General features: G+C 40.1%; 1 protein-coding gene across 13 annotated transcripts in view; it reads left to right on the top strand.

The window, feature by feature from the left end:
* The window catches only part of cacna1da (calcium channel, voltage-dependent, L type, alpha 1D subunit, a), a 63,354-nt gene that overhangs the window by 25,083 nt on the left and 19,557 nt on the right, over positions 1 to 18,714 (top strand). For 4 of the 13 annotated variants that reach the window (XM_058632632.1, XM_058632630.1, XM_058632628.1 and 1 more), the window contains exons 8-30: positions 150 to 253; positions 2,540 to 2,709; positions 4,081 to 4,155; positions 6,344 to 6,431; positions 6,726 to 6,752; positions 7,161 to 7,321; positions 7,787 to 8,012; positions 8,100 to 8,307; positions 8,836 to 8,956; positions 9,080 to 9,167; positions 9,253 to 9,283; positions 9,370 to 9,527; positions 9,621 to 9,750; positions 11,442 to 11,501; positions 11,574 to 11,633; positions 14,129 to 14,235; positions 14,671 to 14,758; positions 14,879 to 14,986; positions 15,086 to 15,138; positions 15,241 to 15,387; positions 15,848 to 16,049; positions 16,265 to 16,423; positions 17,180 to 17,290. In XM_058632632.1, the coding sequence (XP_058488615.1) occupies positions 150 to 253; positions 2,540 to 2,709; positions 4,081 to 4,155; positions 6,344 to 6,431; positions 6,726 to 6,752; positions 7,161 to 7,321; positions 7,787 to 8,012; positions 8,100 to 8,307; positions 8,836 to 8,956; positions 9,080 to 9,167; positions 9,253 to 9,283; positions 9,370 to 9,527; positions 9,621 to 9,750; positions 11,442 to 11,501; positions 11,574 to 11,633; positions 14,129 to 14,235; positions 14,671 to 14,758; positions 14,879 to 14,986; positions 15,086 to 15,138; positions 15,241 to 15,387; positions 15,848 to 16,049; positions 16,265 to 16,423; positions 17,180 to 17,290 (2,682 nt within the window). The remainder of the gene's footprint in view (positions 1 to 149; positions 254 to 2,539; positions 2,710 to 4,080; positions 4,156 to 6,343; positions 6,432 to 6,725; positions 6,753 to 7,160; positions 7,322 to 7,786; positions 8,013 to 8,099; positions 8,308 to 8,835; positions 8,957 to 9,079; positions 9,168 to 9,252; positions 9,284 to 9,369; positions 9,528 to 9,620; positions 9,751 to 11,441; positions 11,502 to 11,573; positions 11,634 to 14,128; positions 14,236 to 14,670; positions 14,759 to 14,878; positions 14,987 to 15,085; positions 15,139 to 15,240; positions 15,388 to 15,847; positions 16,050 to 16,264; positions 16,424 to 17,179; positions 17,291 to 18,714) is intronic. The other 9 variants (XM_058632637.1, XM_058632633.1, XM_058632636.1 and 6 more) reach the window with 6 other exon arrangements.

Raw genomic sequence — 18,714 nt, 5'->3', positions numbered from 1 at the left:
AAAGTTCCGCACTGCAGCTTTAACTCTAAGTTCTGTTTATTTCCTGCAATTTCTCTCTTTAACAACTTACGTTTGACTCTTTTCTTTCCCTCCGTCTCTCTGTCTTCGCCTCCTCTCCTGCCTCTGCCACAAATGCTTGCCCCCTCCAGATGAATGACGCTATGGGCTTTGAGCTTCCATGGGTGTACTTTGTCAGTCTTGTGATCTTCGGCTCCTTTTTCGTTCTTAACCTGGTTTTGGGTGTGTTGAGCGGGTAAGCACCTCCTTCTCTTTACTGACAGAGGCCTTCTGCTCCGTTGCAGGCAGGAAGGTCCTCTGTTGTTTGTGTGTGTTCTGTTCTGTTAATCGGCTGCGTTTTGGCTCCTGTAGGTCAATGACGCCGTCGGATGGGAGACGCCGTGGATTTATTTTGTTAGCCTGATCATACTCGGCTCCTTTTTTGTGTTAAATCTTGTGTTAGGTGTGCTGAGTGGGTAAGAGGCAACTTGTGGTGCAGTGGTTTTGGAGTGGATTGTTGTTCACCTTGCACTGCTTGCTGTGTTAAGACGGCTTAGACTATGATAGAGTTTATTAATAATAATAATAATAATAATAATAATAATAATAATAATAATAATATAATAATAATAGATTTTATTTGTATTGCACTTTACATTCCAACAACAAATCTCAAAGTACACTAAATTCTTCTGGATGAAAATCACGTGCCAGTATATTTTGGCATGAAATGCGATATACCTTATATATCATATATATATATATATATATATACAACTATTTACTGCTACATATTATTATGTAGTTCTGTGTGCAAGTGACACAGAGACAACTGTTTAACAACCTTTTAACACCTAAGCCTCAAAATGTCCTTCTGGACTTTTTTGCTTACTTTAACCGTAAAAAGGGTTAAAAGTGAGTGAGTGCTTTTATAAGAGTAATTTTCAATATTTGGCAGTTATTACTGCAAGTTAAAATAGTGTATTAACAATTTAAAATGAAAAAAAACCCACTGTAGTTGTACACGAACACCAGATTTTTGCGTGTCAAATTTGAAATTTTAACAGTATAAAACATATTTAACATTCCTTAGAGTCTTTGTCTCAATGTCCAAAAACAGGCCAACAAATGGAAACTATGCACGGGTGTTTTTCCAAATCTCTTCTCTCTGGTGACAAAGACACTGATTCGCCGGCTTCCTGCAACAGCGCGAGTGAACTTACCGTAATAACCACATTTGATGTGGCAACTTCTCAGCTTTCAGAAACAGTTAGAATTTGTCCGATATCACAAACCGACGCAAATTTACGGTGATGCAAAGTCAAACGTGTCGTTCCGCGGTACGCTCGGTGTTAAAGGGTTAACTTGCTTTAATATGAAATGAGCACAGGATCTCCCTCATCGTCCTCCTCATCCTCACACTTGCTTTAGACAATGATGTGAGCAACATGGCCAGAAGTGGAAACATGAGGTGTCGCTCGCTCACTCACTCACTCACTCACTCACTCACTCCTGCTCCACTTTACTCTCCCTGATAGAGGAGTCCCTGCTCCTGAAGAGACTGCAAACACAAGCACAGCTCTATCGCAGCCGCATATACGCAGTATTGTGTAATTCTATACTGTGTTTGAAAATATATCTGTGTAGTACTACACGTCAGGCGTTCAGTATCCAGGAAATTCATCTCTTTTTGTCTGCCGACCTTTGTTGGCATCAACTCTCACATCCTTTCCACGGCAACTGCAAAGTGAGCACTTCCTCCCCCCGCCCCCCTATCCCCAAACCACCCACCCTCCTGAGGGAGAGAAATTAATCTTATTCCTCGCCCTTCACTCCCTCTGCGCTCCTAAGCTTTTTCAAACCCCAATTTGCTTTCCCAGCTCTGTGGAGTGGGGGTTGGGGTATTACAGCAGAATTATTCCTGTAGGGTTGACCAGCCTGCAAAGCCTGGGCTTTAGAAAAACGCCAATAAGGTTAACATAATTGGCACCCGGGACGCGGCACCTTGGCGTATAGTCTATTGTTTACATCAAGCCTCGGAATTAGCATGAAATCATTTCATGTACTTGTACTTCACCCGCCGTTAGCTGCACGTACGGCCAATTGAAGTCTGCGTTATGTGTTTGAATCATCTTGAATCCACGTGAATACAGATGTAGTGCAAATGTTTTATGTCTCTTGAAACCATCCGTCTTCCTAAATTGCCATTTTCTGGTGATTAAGATGCCAGCCTGAAGGATGCACTACTGTACCGCCAGGCTCTAAATATAGCTCCAACGCATTGTCTCTGGAAGGTGTACATCTCCCTCCAGTGGCTGCGGTTGAGAAAACCCACCCGTAGCAGTGGAAAGCTTTTGTATTTTGTATGTAAACATGCAAAGAAACGAGTGGACACGCACAAGATTGAAGAGATACACGTTTTTATTCAGTCAAATTGAGTTTGCTGTGGAACTGTGTGTCTTTGCTCTCTGCATGACGGCGCTCGTCGTCGTTGCCGCTTATTTGAACGCGTGTCTGTGTCTGTGCACGTCCCCAAAACCAGAGAGTTTTCCAAGGAGAGAGAAAAGGCCAAAGCGCGCGGAGACTTCCAGAAGCTGCGCGAGAAGCAGCAGCTGGAGGAGGATCTGAAGGGTTACCTGGACTGGATCACTCAGGCCGAGGACATCGACCCGGACAACGAGGACGAGGCCGAAGAGGAGAGCAAACGCAACCGTGAGTATCTTCTCCCGGGAGAAATTCTAAAGCCCAATCAATCAGTCGAAATAAGCTATAATATATAAGTTAAATATCCTGTGTTAGACTTATTTTGTGTTTTCAGGAAAAGCAGATTGAACAAAAGTAGTTGTTTTTTTTAATTTCCTGTGTCCATTTAGGTTCAGTTTGCTTCATTTCTCTTATTGACCAAGAAAACAGGTCGTGTTGTGATGTATTGATCATTAGAACGTTGTCAGGCTTTTTTCCCACCGACATCAGCAACATCAACAGCATCATAATGCAATTAAAGTACAGTCGTGATAGGTCTTTATGAATGAAGTGAGATAGACAATGCAGTGGTAAAGATTAAGGAATGACAGTTAATGATGGAAAATTAGGAAAAGTACAACCCTTTAAAATATGCAAATGAAACAGTAAAATACAACACAGGGCAGAATAAAAAGGAGCTAGTTGAAGGCTAGAGTAAAAAGACAAGTTCTAAATCTTATTTTAAAAATATCTAGTGCGCTGTCTTCCCCGGATATCTAAGGGTTAGTGTGTTCCAACGTTTAGGGAGCGTAAGTAACAAATGATTGTGATAAATTATGAATAATAGTGCTGAGGCATTTACTGTGAAGGCGATGCAAGTTTACTAAGAGGTTTGTCCAATATAAATACATAGAGGTGTTTAAATCAGAGAACCACAGGATAATAATCTGTTGGAGGGAAAGGAAGAAAAAAATCTCTTAATCCAAATCCTCTTGACATGCAAAAGCACACACGATGCAGAAAGTGTGACTGATTTCACCTTGTTGAGCAAACGAGCTGTTATTTCCCCACTGCTTATTACAAGTCAATCTTTATTTCAGTACACTCGCTTGTATTTATTTATTTATTGTTTCTGCAGTTGTGTAAAGTCAGGAGTTTACTCGCAAACATTCAGATAGATAAAGTTCCAGGTGAAGGCTCTGTGTTGTGAGGAGGAGGAGGAGGAGGAGGAGGAGGCAGGTCCATGCTGCTTTTTCTTCAACATCCATCCCGGCTTTCGGTGTGTGTCGACGAACCACGAGCCCCTGCTCCCACGTTGGCATGTGAACGCTTTCATTTGCAGTGTAGCGTGCGAGCACCGGGCCGTGTGTGAACCTGCAGACGTTTTCCTGTGACTAACCGCTCTCCATGTTGTTCTTCTGCTCCCCTCAGTGTCTGCAGCCCCTGTGGCTCCCGCTGCACTTGTCATTGTTGGATATTGATGTTTTTTGAACACTGTTGTTGTCCTGTGGTGCTTGTGTGCTCTGACCCATTTTGATGGCAGCCCATTCTCGCCCCCCATGTCCCCTCTGCTGTGCCGTTGTGTCTGAATGCATGGGCTTGCATGCGTTACACATGAAGGGGTGACTCTGGCTGACCTTACTGAGAAGAAGAAAGGAAGGTTTGGGTGGTTCAGCCAGTCGTCCGACACTCATGGTAAATCCTGTGGTTTCCCTCCATTGTTCTCGAGCTTTTATATGTGCGTTTTCTTCTGTATAGGTGTGTGTGTGTGTGTGTGTGTGTGAGAGTGACACCCAAACTGAGCTCACTCTTGAAAACTAGACCAAACAAAGGAAACCAGCTCTAAATTCAAAACCACATCAGGTTCATGTCGCACTTTTCACGTTGTTTTTATCTTTTTTATCGTTTTTTTTTCTTTTATATACTTTCTACAGTGTTTTATTGTTTAATTGTTTGATCTTAGGCCTCTTAGGTCTTATATTTTATTTGTTTTATTTATCTCTGCTATACAGTACTTTATTTCAGCTGTGCTTTATAAATAAAGTTGAATTGGATTGGATAGCTCATAATCATTGCCGTGTTCATTGTGAATAATAATGGAGACAAATCATGTGACACTTGGTCAAAACCAGGTCACAACCACTTTAACAACAATAAGCAATAAATTCAAATATGACATTAAATCAAAACATAAGGCAGCAGTAATTAGTCATTTTTCCCGTGCTACAGTATGTGAGTGTGTGACTGTGTTAAACCCCATCATTGTGCGCCTTAACCCTCCTCAGAAGCCTTTTTCTTCATTTGTTTAAGGTCCTCTACTTTCCTAATGTAAAAGACTTATCTTGTCGCCATTACGTGGCTCTGATACGACGCAGTAACACAGCAGCAGATGCAGACCCGCCCCGTTTTCCCTTCCCATGTCCCATTTGAAAAGCTAGGGCTCAGTATGATACAGGCGAAAAAAAAGGGCTAAACCCAGATCCATACTCCAGCAGTCAGCACTGTTTTCAGAGCTGAGAGCTGCTCGGCCACTCAGGGATCAAAGCCAACACGTCTACATAAGCTAAGCAGCACACACACACACACACACACACACACTCACACTCACACTCACTATACTCCTTCATACACAGTGAACCGTCGTCTCTCTGCACAGTGCTGGCGTTATGAGTGTAGCAGCACAGAGACAGATTTAAGAGCTCTGTCCTCGTCACCCTGCTCCTGTCCAGGAGACAGCAGCTGTCCACTCTCCTCTCCTGTGTCATCTCCCTTTCAGTGCTCAGTAAATGATACTGATGATGGCAGTGATGCACCGCCCCTTTTCTGTTTTTCTTTTTTTAAACCTCTGTCAAACAGTCGTCTACAGAAGCTAGCGTATTCACCTAAAATCATTTTTTAGATTTATATAATTTTTATTATTAATAAGATTTCTTATTTGCGGGGTCTGTGTTAAAGAAAAAATTTTTTTCGTGTGTGATTTTATGACATTTGTGTTATTAGTGTGTGTTTTTACGTCAAGTTTTTTCGGGTCTGTTTTTCCGAGATTTATTTCCGTAGTCTGTTTTTATGAGATTTTTTTAGCCGGGTGGGACTTTTTGGGTCTATTTTTATGATTTTCTTTTGGGGTTGTCAGGTCTGCTGTTTTACGAGATTTTTTTTTTGGTGTATTTTTACAAGATATTTTTTTGGTGTATTTTTACAAAAAATGTCTTTGTCTATTTTTACGAGATTTTTTGTCAGGTCTGCTTTTTTACGAGATTTTTTGTCAGGTCTGCTTTTTTTACGAGATTTCTTTTGGTCTATTTTTACGAGATTTTTTGTCAATACTGCTTTTTTACGAGATTTTTTTTGGTCTATTTTTACAAGGTTTTTTGGTCTGTTTTTGCAAGATTTTTTTTTGAGGTCTGTTTTTATGAGATTTTTTTTTGGAAAGAAACGCATAGTCCTGAGGTCGAGAAACTAATAACAATTCCATCAATATGACTTAAAGACAGGAGAATCTCCCAATGTCTCAAACAAAGCCAAGCAAAGTAAAACTGAAATTAAACTGAACAACAATCTTTGCTTTCAGTTCAGCGATCAAGCTTCTCCGCTTCGTTCTCATTCACTCAGAAAAACTGATCCCTCCCACAAAAAATCTTGTTATAACAAATAATGATTTTAGGTGAATGCGATATGTTTCCGTAGTAGTGTAAACTTTTCTCCTGCGTCTCTTTTTTGAAGAAATCCCTGACAGAGTTGCAGACAATCTCCGTTTTATTTTTCTCCACAACGTCTTCACCCTGGGACGCACAGCTGCTCTGTCTCTACATGAAAAATGTTGTGCTTCAGTGAAGAGGAACTGATGATTCTTCTCTAAGTGTCTCTGCTTTATGTGCTGCAGCGAGTGTTCCAGCCAGTGAAACTGAGTCTGTCAACACAGAGAATCAGAACGGGGAGGATGAAAAAACGCCCTGCTGTGGAGCTTTGTGGTGAGAACATGCAACACAAACAGACCTTAAATTACAGCACATCACAGAGCTGTTTAAAGTGCTAACATGTGTTTATTCGGGGCCGAAATTAAAGGAAAATATTGTTATCCTTCAGATTATTATTATTATTCCGTGTCATTGCGATCATTTTGGAGGGGGTTAACGTGCAAAAAAACTCGGACCTGTGCGTTGGATGGAGCAAGCCGAGATTAAGTTGCAACTGCAACTTTCATTAATTACTCTAACAAACTTCTTTCCTTCTTTCTTTCTTTATTTATTTCTTTCTTTTTTCAGTCAAAAAATTTCAAAGTCCAAGTTCAGGTGAGTATTTGTTTGCTTCACATTTGCATATTGATAGCGTCGATGAATCTCATATAAATAAACGACTGTAAAATGTACACATAACAATAACAATAAGGTGAAAAGCAGCTCAAAAGAAGAAGAAAAAAGGATAAATTAAGAGCTTGTGTAAAGTCAGCATGTACCTTATGGTATATTTCGAGAATTGCCTTACACAGTATTTTTCAGCTCATTTACTGAACAGTGTGACTTGCGAAAAATATAGTGATGTCGTTCCCTGGTGGCCCTGCCCCCTCAGTTCACTGCACTCCTGTTCTAACTGTTGTCAGTGCACTGTTTATTTTGCTGTTTTCTGCTGTGCTGTATGAGTAAAGTAAGTCATAATAACATTCATTCTGTGTATTAAAGTTTTCCCCGCTCCTCTTACAGTCGGCGCTGGCGCCGCTGGAACAGGTTCTGCCGCAGGAAGTGCCGGTTGGCCGTCAAATCGGTGCCTTTCTATTGGCTGGTCATCATCTTGGTGTTTCTCAACACCCTCACCATCTCATCAGAGCATTACAATCAGCCAATGTGGCTGACACAAGTGCAGGGTACGAACAACACGGCTTCACTGAGTCATTGTTGTTTTGATTTCTTGATTATACTTGTCTTGATTATAACATATTTTAAGATTTTCACTGTTATCTCTCAAACTACTGCAGCTAGATTAGATTAGATTAAAACATTTTGATACAGTATTGATACCGATATCTGGATTTCTGCCATACAGGTACATTTCTTTACTTTAACTTTAACTTTAACTTTCACCTCTTTTCTTCTCTTCATACCTGCATTCATTTATCAAGCAACATCTCTCACACACACACACACACACACACACAAATACCACAAACGATAGATGAAAGGGTTTAAGTTGAATTAAAGCAGAATATAATGTTTTTAATGTGTACACATGTACTGTAGCTGAGTGTAGGCTGTAATAAAAATTAAAATATGAATGACTTGGTGTGAACAATGTAATATCTGAGTGTTTTTTCTTTGTCTGTGTATTTCAGATGTAGCCAACAAAGTGTTGTTAGCGATGTTCACGTGTGAGATGTTGGTGAAGATGTACAGTCTGGGCCTTCAGGCCTACTTCGTTTCACTGTTCAACCGATTCGACTGCTTCGTGGTGTGCGGAGGAATCACCGAAACCATTCTGGTGGAATTTGAAATCATGTCTCCTCTCGGTATCTCCGTGTTCCGCTGTGTGCGTCTGCTGAGGATCTTCAAGGTCACGCGGTAAAACCCGCCGCCACCACCGCGCCCGCGCCGCGTTGCTTTGTGTGTTCATCAGCTGATCATCTGTCTCTCGTCTTCTCTCCGTAGTCACTGGCAGTCTCTGAGTAACCTGGTGGCGTCTCTGCTCAACTCCATGAAGTCCATCGCTTCCCTGCTGCTGCTGCTCTTCCTCTTCATCATCATCTTCTCCCTGCTGGGCATGCAGGTGTTCGGCGGGAAATTCAACTTCGATGAGACCCAGACCAAGCGCAGCACGTTTGACAACTTCCCCCAAGCTCTCCTGACTGTGTTTCAGGTATTCATGTATTTATGAAATGGATAAACACTGAACATTCAAATACTGTAGCAATATAATCATAGTATGATCATAATATGGTGATAGCGTTTAATAAAAATGTTTCATACTGAATGAATTTCAACTTTATAATATGTCAGTTATCAGTTTTGACTCATGCAAAGGTGTGACAGATGGTTCACTACAACATTATTACCTGGATAATACTTTGTAAATGACATATTTATTATAGTTTTCTTATTACCACATTATTACCACTTTAGAAATACAATATTACCTCCTATTGCAAATCACCATGTTGTTGTTGTTGTACTTAAGAATATTATCCTAAACTGTAGTTTGCTTCTTTTAAATAGCTGTTGTTTTTATTTATAATGTATGTCTTGTTTTTTAATCTGGAGCTAAAGACATTTTTATGCATTCTGGACAATAACATTTATTCTAATATAACCATGTTCTGTATTTAGGTCTTTAGAAATGACTATTATTATTAAATAAATAAATAAATAAATATGATAAATTTTTTAGATCCTGACTGGAGAAGACTGGAACGCCGTGATGTACGATGGGATCATGGCGTACGGAGGTCCTTCGTCCTCCGGGATGATTGTGTGCTTTTACTTCATCATCCTCTTCATCTGTGGAAACTGTATCCTCTCTCACTCACGTTACACAGCTGCTGCTGCTGCTGCATACACGACACGACAAATCTGTGTTCATGTGTGATGTGAAGTGTTTCAGACAGTTGTCCTTTACTGAAGACTTTGCTCAGATATCCTGCTGAACGTCTTCTTGGCCATCGCTGTGGACAACTTGGCCGATGCAGAGTCTCTCAACACGGACGACAGTGACAAGAAAGGGTGACTATTTCATCTCCTGCTAAATCTTAACGTGACAAATATTAAGGTGCTTTTCATTCATACAAATAAATGTCTTCATTTTCAGGAGCAAATTGGATGATGACAAAGATGATAAGGTATCTTCACTTTCTCTCTCACGCTCAGTCAAACTGAGACGTTGCATGCGCTGACACAAAAAACTCCCTTTCTGTTCGATTGTAAGGAGGAGGAGGAGGAGGACAACGAAGATATGGCGGTAGAAGACGAAGATCCGGAGGTTCCAGCGGGGCCTAGGCCTGCCATTTCTGACCTGGTGAAAAAGGAGAAGATCACTCCGATTCCAGAGGGAAGTTCCTTCTTCATATTCAGCAACACAAACCCGTAAGACGAGCTCAGACCGTCACACGTGCTCACAGACCGCGTCTCGTGCCGGGTCGCGCTGACGTCTCTCTCTGTGCTTCCTTCCTTCCACAGGGTTCGCGTGTTTTGCCACAAACTCATAAATCACCACATATTCACCAACCTCATTCTGGTGTTCATCATGCTCAGCTCTGTGTCTCTCGCCGCCGAAGATCCCATCCGGAACTTCTCCGCTCGCAACATCGTAAGTGTCAAAGATTTGAGTTCTTCATGACTTTACTGACCCGTTTACTGACCCGTTTACTGACCCGTTTACTGGCCCGTTTCTGCACGTTTGAACACTCACTGCACATCTACAGATCAGTAACAGTAAGTTTACACATTGAATTTTACCATCAAACAAACAAAGACTGTTAACAACACATAAAGATCTAAATCTACTGTAGTTCATCGTACACAACGGTGCAATTAACCACTATATTAATGTAAAACTGAAGCGTTTTTCCAAGAATAAAGTCGTAATATTGTGAGAATAAAGTCGAAATTGTTATTCAAGCAAAATCTCAGATGATCAGCTGCAAACCTGCGTCAAGATGAGAAACGTGGAGCATTTTTGTGAAGTTACATTTGTGATCGGGGCGTCACGGATTAAGAAATACTCAACCACTTTATCTTTAGCATCAGGACAAGACACTGAGTCTGTTTGGAAGGAAATGGTCGACTGCAGGTTATCACTGGTTGCTATAATAATACATTAGGTAATGATTAAAAAATAATCTCATAGTATTATGACTTTATTCTGGTAAAATTATGACTTTTATCTTGTAATATTATTGCGTTGTTAATATTACGACTTTATTCTCATAATATTACGACTTATTTTTTCGAAAGATTAAAATTTTTTTAGAAGACCATTTTGAGCTTTTTTGGTCTGGCAGATTTTTTTAGTCTAAAATAATCTGCCCCTTACATCCAAGAGGGTTTTTTGCACAACACATATGTAGTCTTGTCTGTCCTTGACAAAGAAATCCCAGAATGATCACTAAACACTGTTCATCGCAGGACACCAGGATAACTACTGCAAAATATGGTACGTGTTCTATGATTTCAGGGCTTAGATCTTGAAGAGCGACCTCTTACATTAAAGAAACAAGAACATTCTAAATTCTAAAGTGCTTTTAGCAGCTACCACACGACAGTGTCCTTAAATGCATTTAAGTGAAGGATATAAATCAGGTACAGAATTGAAGAACACCTTCTCTATCTAGGGTGAGTGTCATTAGCATGAGCTATCAATATCTTTGTTTACTCACTTTATTCAGTGTGAAAACAGTACACAGGTATTATACAATATATAATTATAGAAATATACTATATAATTATAGAGCATTCTTCGACAATAGAAATCATTGGACATGAAAAATGAAACCAAGTGAAGAAGCAATTGGAAAATGTGTGCAGACGAGGTGTCCTGAAGTTTAAAGAGACCGAGGTTGTTGTCTATTCAGCCAGATTTTGGTCTCTTTTCAATCGTAGTTGCAGCCGTTTAAGTCTCTGAGTCCATTGTTCCAGGACGGCAACAGTGAAGATGACTCTCACGATACATTAATGATCTCCTTGTAAAGCAGACCTTATACATCCCAGTATATACATGTAATACCGTGGCTTTAAAGGCAACTCAAGCTTTGAAGCAGAAACACCAGTGTGGTCTCTGCTCGGGATACCTGTGTGTCATTTCCTGTGCATTAGAATGATTTTGAATTCATGACCTACAGCGTACTGCATAAGAACGTATGAACAAAGACTAGTGAATGAACCTTTTGCTAAAACTAATTAAATGCGTAATAATTCAAATGTTTTTCCTTCTTTTTCATTCATATAATGTTTAATACACGATGACCTGTCTTTGTTAAACATTTACGTTGCTTTTTGCAGATACTTGGTTACTTTGACTATGCTTTCACGGCTATCTTTACTGTTGAGATCGTGTTGAAGGTAAATGTCCTGTGTCCCCCTGTCTGTGCTGTCCCTATCCACACCCCAATAAAACGTCTCGTTGCCTTCCAGGTCCTAGGCTATGCAGATTATGTCTTCACTAGTATGTTTACATTTGAGATCATATTGAAGGTAACCGCTGAAATGACAACGAGAGCCTTGCTGCATTCTCTCCTTGTGTGTCACCTGCCACTTGTTTGTTTCCTTTCTCTTATTTCAGTTTTTTCTTCTCCGCACCTCTTTTAAAAACAACTGAACAAACAAAACAAACACAAAACTAATTTTGGAGTCATGCTGCACACACATGAACACAAACACAAGATTTGTTTAAGTGTCGATAATCAAAGAAACTCCTGTTGGGGGAAGGAAACATCGCATCAACATTACATTACATTCACATGGTTTTCATGATGCAGATATTGAAAACATGATGCAACTTTAATGCAATGCACAATAAAAGGGACTTCTTCAGGCACTTTTAAAGGTCCAGTGTGTAAGAGTTAGTGATATCTAATTGTGAGACCCTCGTTCACTCACTCCTCGCTTTCTCAAGCTTGTCAGGGGAAACTACGGTGGCCTTGCCATACCAAAAATGATGCTATGGGTCTTGATTTGTGAAATAAGCTCCTGCTTATGCACCACCCTGTGTGGTTTCTACAAGATGCCGGCTTCCTTAATCCTTAGAATTCAGAGCAATTATGTTTAAAAATACAGTATATGCAGAGGGTATAAGAATACGTGCAATATAGAGTGACTTATATCCTATTTTTCAGCATATCCCAGGCAATCTGATGGGGGGAAAAAATAAAAATCACCAACTATATAAACACACCTGAGCAAAAAGTACTCAAAATGTTTAAAATCAGATTGAATTTGTGAAATTTGGTTCACTTGGCTCGTTTTTATAAACAAAATTAAAGAAAAACACGTCTATTTTGTGTCTTCTGCACAATTATTGCTACTTTATATCGCAACAAAATATGCAACATAAAAATGAATCATAACTTTGACACAATAACACATAAGAAGATGAAAAAAGCTCACATTTTTTTAAAACCTATAAATTATTCCCATGGCAACTTACCATGCGTAAGTCCCTTGGCTGAAGTACATATTAAAGGGTTATTCTAAGGCTATGAAAACCAAACAATTTTTCATTTTATAGAAATTATACACTTATATAAACATCCTTATGGATCGTATATTTGAATATTACACACTGGACCTTCATGGCATTGGCTGAAGTTGACTTAGGGTTGATGAATTAGGGGGCGGGGCAACAAATGATGTCAAGTCAACTCCAGTCAAAGCGAACGTCATGTCTCTCTCTCACTGACTTGGTAATCTTCTGATTAGTCATAAAAGAGGGGGCAAAACCAACCATGTTCCCACCGAGCATGGTTCAGTCTGCTTTCCCCCACTGAGTGCATAGAAATGTGGAGTCGTAACTGCAGACGTTAGAGGACGTGAGAAACCTGCCAAGTCCACTGTCCACTGACTCTATAAACTCTCCGCCGCACTCCCTCTGACGCTCTGCCAGACTCCACGTTTACGTGCACTTAGAAAATGAATCCTTGACTTTAATCATTTAAAGGCGAGTTATTTTAGCTGTTTTCTTTTCTCTCCTCTGCCTGCCAAAACTCTGACTTTCACACTGGGAGCTGCTTCCCGTTGTTCTGAAACTATTAAAGAACATAATGCAATGTGCTTTAAGACGACGGTCCGCATGAATGTGACAGTGAGGCCATTTCCACTTTCCAATCACTATAACTTGAGCTCTTGCTGGTAGAAAATGACGTCATGGCAACAAAGTGCATGTTTTATTGCCTCATCCCATAGTCGATTGTGAAATGAATGACCGACTACTACATTCATGTTGTAATGGGGCTGTGGGCGTGGCGATGGTAGATTTAGCCTCCCAATTTCACTGCTTTGAACTCGCCACCCCGAATAAGAGTGATCTATAAGAGTGTGTGTGTGTGTGTGTGTGTGTGTTTGACCTCAAGGTAGAGAGTGATGATAATGTGTTTAATCACAATGAACATGTTTATACTGTGTGTGTGTGTGTGTGTGTGCTTGTGTCTGTTACCTTTTCTGGGATAAACACTGACCTTGTCAGGACCAGTAGTCCTCATGGAGACCAACATCTAATTCTAATGAGGCAGAACCTCATTTCTGTGGTTTCTTTTTTAAGTTTAGAGCTAACATTTGCAGTGTGGATAGATTAAGAATAGGGTTAGGCATTGATTGTTATCGTTAGGTTTAGGGAAAACAGTTTGTCTAGGCTGATCAAATTAATGGGAGTCAATGCAGGGTCCTAAAAAGAATAGCTCTGTGTGTGTACAATGACATTGTTAGGACCAGTAGTCCTCCTGGGGATCAAAACATGGTCCTAATGAGGCAGAACCTCATTTCTGTTCAAGTTTAGGGCCAAGATTTGAATTGTGGTTAGGTTAAGGTTAGCATTAACTGGTTATGGTTAAGGTGAGGGATAAGTCAGTGTGTGTGTGTGTGTGTGTGTGTGTGTGTGTGTCGTGTAAGCCTGCTCGTCGTGTGTTCACTGTGCTTTGCATGTGTTTCTTCTTCCTCATACGCTCCTCCTCTGACTCGGTCCATCCTCTCCTCAGATGACGACATATGGAGCCTTTCTGCATAAAGGAGCGTTCTGTAGGAATTACTTCAACCTCCTTGACCTGTTGGTCGTCGGAGTTTCCCTCGTCTCCTTTGGCATTCAGTGAGTATGAACACAGGCACATTTCCCTCCTGACGAAGAGTAAGAACAGTGCAGAAACAAAGCATCGTTGCCACCAAAAAAGGACCTAAACACTGTTTTGATTTAAGATTAAGATTTAGCAGCATCTCTTGGTGAAGTTGCATGTTGCAGCTAAATGTCTTTCACCTCACTTTTTTCCTTTCCAAGCAAGTAGGAGAACCAATAATAATGCAATGTTCAGTTATCACTAAGACTAAAAACTATGTGCTAAGTTTGTCTATTCAAAACCATTCCTGACGTAAATACAAAATGTCATAATGAAAACAGCAAAAATCATCAAAAAAAACATTGTATATTCCATTTTTGTAATAAAGAAAACAGAGAAAATGTAGATTAAGTACATGACTGTTCTCTCTCACTGTCTCTCTGTTTTACACCTTTATTTTCATTGTGCAGGTCCTCGGCCATCTCCGTGGTGAAGATCCTGAGGGTCCTCCGAGTTCTTCGGCCCCTGAGGGCCATCAACAGAGCCAAAGGCCTGAAGGTGTGGCCTCTTCACAAAGTCACACAGCAGCGTGTCCACACTGCTGTCTTTTTGAGTTTTCTATTCATGAGCAATTCAGAAGTCTAAAAAAACCCTTGATCTTGACTCTGTGTCTTACAGCATGTGGTGCAGTGTGTGTTTGTGGCCATCAGAACCATTGGTAACATCATGATCGTCACCACTCTGCTCCAGTTCATGTTTGCCTGTATAGGGGTGCAGCTGTTTAAGGTCAGCCGCCCTGAGGGTGAAGAGTGACTCAGTATTGGAACGTGTCGCTGGAGGTGCTGAGTTAATAGTCTTAAAATACTGATTTGTTTTCCTCCACAGGGAAAGTTCTATCGCTGCACAGACGAAGCCAAGTCCACCCCAGAAGAGTGCAAGTTAGTTTGACTTAACTTGATACTGTAGAGCAAATGACATGCACTTGGAGATTGGGTCTTGATTGGGTCTTGACCTCTGTGCAACATATCACTTTCTCATAGGGGCACATACATTGTGTATAAGGATGGAGATGTGAACCAGCCGTCTATTCACAAACGACATTGGCACAACAGTGACTTCAACTTTGACAACGTCCTCATGGCCATGATGGCCCTGTTCACTGTGTCCACTTTTGAAGGCTGGCCTGCGTAAGATTCACGCTTTACACATGCCATGTTAGAGCGAGTGAAATGCAAACATGACTTATGAATAGACTGCATATAAAAAGGGACGTAGTCTTCCAGTTTCAGAGGAAACTCTCATTTTCAAGACTTGATATTAGTTGATTTGTTTATGAAACCAGACATTCACAGGAATTCACTTATTGGAAGATACCAGTCAAAGTCACGGTGTCCACAATTTAACAATTGTACTTTTGTAGAAGATCTGAATCTATTGGAAAATGGAAAATGTCGACAGTCAGGTCAAGTGAGAACTCGGCACATTTTCCCATAGACTTCCACTCACATGGGCTTCGCTTTTCAATCCGGATGATTACGCCACTCTTTATAAGCAGTCTATTCTAAACACAGCGTCTGTCCTTGAACCACACGCCGATGATGGAGAACGATAGAAACCATTTCTTCTTCTCTTCTTATTTCGCCTCAGGTTACTGTACAAGGCCATCGACTCCAACAGGGAGAACCTCGGTCCCATTTACAACTACCGCGTGGAGATTTCCATCTTCTTCATCATCTACATCATCATCATTGCATTTTTCATGATGAACATCTTTGTAGGTTTTGTGATCGTCACATTTCAGGAACAAGGAGAGAAAGAGTACAAAAACTGTGAACTTGACAAGAACCAGGTCAGTGTCAGCAACACGGTGTGAGTCGCACTATTTTTGTGTATCCCACATAAGCCACAGTGCGTCTTGTGACTGTTTTTTTGTGAAAGTTAATGTAATTTATTCGCATCATTTCACACATCAGTAGGTTGAGGATAGATTTAGATTTTAGAGGCGAGTGTATCAGGTTTTTTTTTGTTGTTTTTAAAAAAGCAACCTTGTATGTTTCTGTGCAGCGTCAGTGTGTGGAGTACGCTCTGAAGGCTCGTCCTCTGAGGAGGTACATACCTAAGAACCCGTACCAGTACAAGTTCTGGTACGTGGTGAACTCCACTGGATTTGAGTACATCATGTTTGTGCTCATCATGCTCAACACGCTCTGCCTGGCTGTGCAGGTAAGACAAGTTCACTTCACTGAAATCAGCCGGCTGAGTGAGGAGAGAGAGAGCAGCATTAGCACTGGATTGGTTCAGTGTGTAGAACATGGTGAATTTGCACGTTGCAGCTAAATATCCATCACCTTAGAGAAGCTATGTAGCCTTCAGTTAGCATCAAAACTCAAAGGATGTTTAGTTTCAGTTTGCTTACAACTATTCATAATGAATCAGGTGATACAGTATAAAAATAACAAAGTATTATTAGTATTAAAGTACTATTTAATTTCTGCCAAATGAAAACTGATTTCACCTTAATTTCACACACCGCACCTTTAATTAGAATGGACATACTGGAGAATTGAGAGAGTTTTGACTTTGGTGCCTCCCAGTGGCAGAATGAAAACAGACACTTTGATATTTGACATAAATAGCAAATGGCTGAAAATGTAAAATATATAATAAGCATATTTGCATAGAGACGATCTCGGGCTTCAATTTATGACTAATGATCAGTCTGTCATTTATTTTCATGATATCTTTCCTGTAAAACACATAATTTTGTGTCTCTATAATCTCTAAATCAGTACTTCCTCAAATTTTAAGTTTTGCACACAGAACAAACATTCTCTTTCATAGAGGAGCAAAAAAAAAAAAAAAAAACAGTTTCCAGATAATTTAGTAATCTATTATTAAATGATTAAATCATTTAATCATTTACCGACTGACTGTTGCAGCCCTGGCTATATTGTAATTAAAACAATTCTTTATCTGCAGCACTACGGCCAGTCAGCGACGTTTAACTATGTCATGGACATTCTCAACATGGTCTTCACTGCTGTCTTCACTGTGGAAATGGTTCTGAAACTCATTGCATTCAAACCCAGAGTAAGTCCCACCAATACACACACACACACTCATAATGCATTCCCTATCCCCTTACCCTAACTTTAACCTAAGCCAAAATGTCCTCACAAAGGTAGATTTGCTTTACAATTGGCTTCCTCCATCGGTCCAAACACATGTAGATTGAGTTTAGGTCTGTGACTAAATGTTTGTGCCTTTATAGATCCAGTGTGCTGTGTAAATAGTAAATTTAGGCATGATATTGTTGAAATTGCACTTATATTTCTCAAGAAACTTCATGTTTTGTTAAATATATCCTTCATTAAATGTAAAACAAAGGAGAAAAAACAAAGGAGTTCTTGTTGTTCATAGGTTATTATGCTATTATTTTACTATTTTTACTGGTCCGGCCCCCTTGAGATCAAAGTGTGCTGTATGTGGCCCCTGAACAAAAATGAAAGGTCTCCATTTCTGACTAAAATGGTGTCTCAGTGTGGAAAGACTTGAAAATACCAGGGTAGTGTGGATGGTGGGCATATTCAGAGCAGATTTGGAGCAGATTTAAAAGAAAATTAAAAGCGATGTGGATTAAATTGCCAATATAGTTGTGAATGAGTGTGAATAATCAACCATTCACTGGTAAAACTGTCCAGAAGACTAGCTTCTCATCCAGTGTCAACTGGGATTATTACTCAGATTAGAAGCTCCTGACGGTGGCCTTTTTTTTAACCTTTCGGACAAAGCTAGCCTAGCTCCCCCATTTCCCTGCTAGAGCGAAGTTGAACTAAACCGGCTCTAAACTTTATCTATTTAATTCAATTCTGTTCAATTTTATTTGTACAGCGCCAAATCACAACATACATTATCTCAAGGCACTGTACATAGACAACAACATCGTTAGCAGAGACCCACTGCTAACGGGGGCTACTGGTAAAAGCTACCACTGTCAACAATAGCCATTGCTAACAGTGGCTAATAACAGCTGCTACTGCCAACAGTGCCACTGCTAACAATGTATTTTCCTAACAATGATCATTGCTATAAGCAACCACTGCTAACAGTGGCTGTTGCTATGGCTAGCTCAAGATACATTAGCATCCAGGGCTTCTTCAGTGGACAAATATGAGAGCGATAATGACCTCAAGAAGATGTCTGAGCATTTATTTCATATTTAACATGTGAAAAGTCATTGCCAGTGATCGTCATCATGGACTGTTTCTTTCACTCTTCCCTCGACTGTGTCACCTGAACAACAGCTCTGTGTGGCAAAGAAGGACAGGATGCTAGTAAGAGACAACGTGTGGGATGCAGTGTGTGCAGTGTTGACTTTTATACAACTTTAATACAAATGAAATAGCTCAACGTGTCGGTCAAGTTCTTGGCTGGATGTAATATTACATTATTATTATTATTATATTATAATAATAATATTATATATTATTATATGATTATATTATTATTATTAT

The sequence above is a fragment of the Solea solea genome, chromosome 6 (genome assembly GCF_958295425.1).
Source record: "Solea solea chromosome 6, fSolSol10.1, whole genome shotgun sequence".
Classification (NCBI taxonomy): Eukaryota; Metazoa; Chordata; class Actinopteri; order Pleuronectiformes; family Soleidae; genus Solea; species Solea solea.
Note: the sequence above shows the minus strand (reverse complement) of the source record. Positions and strands in the feature narration are given on the sequence as shown.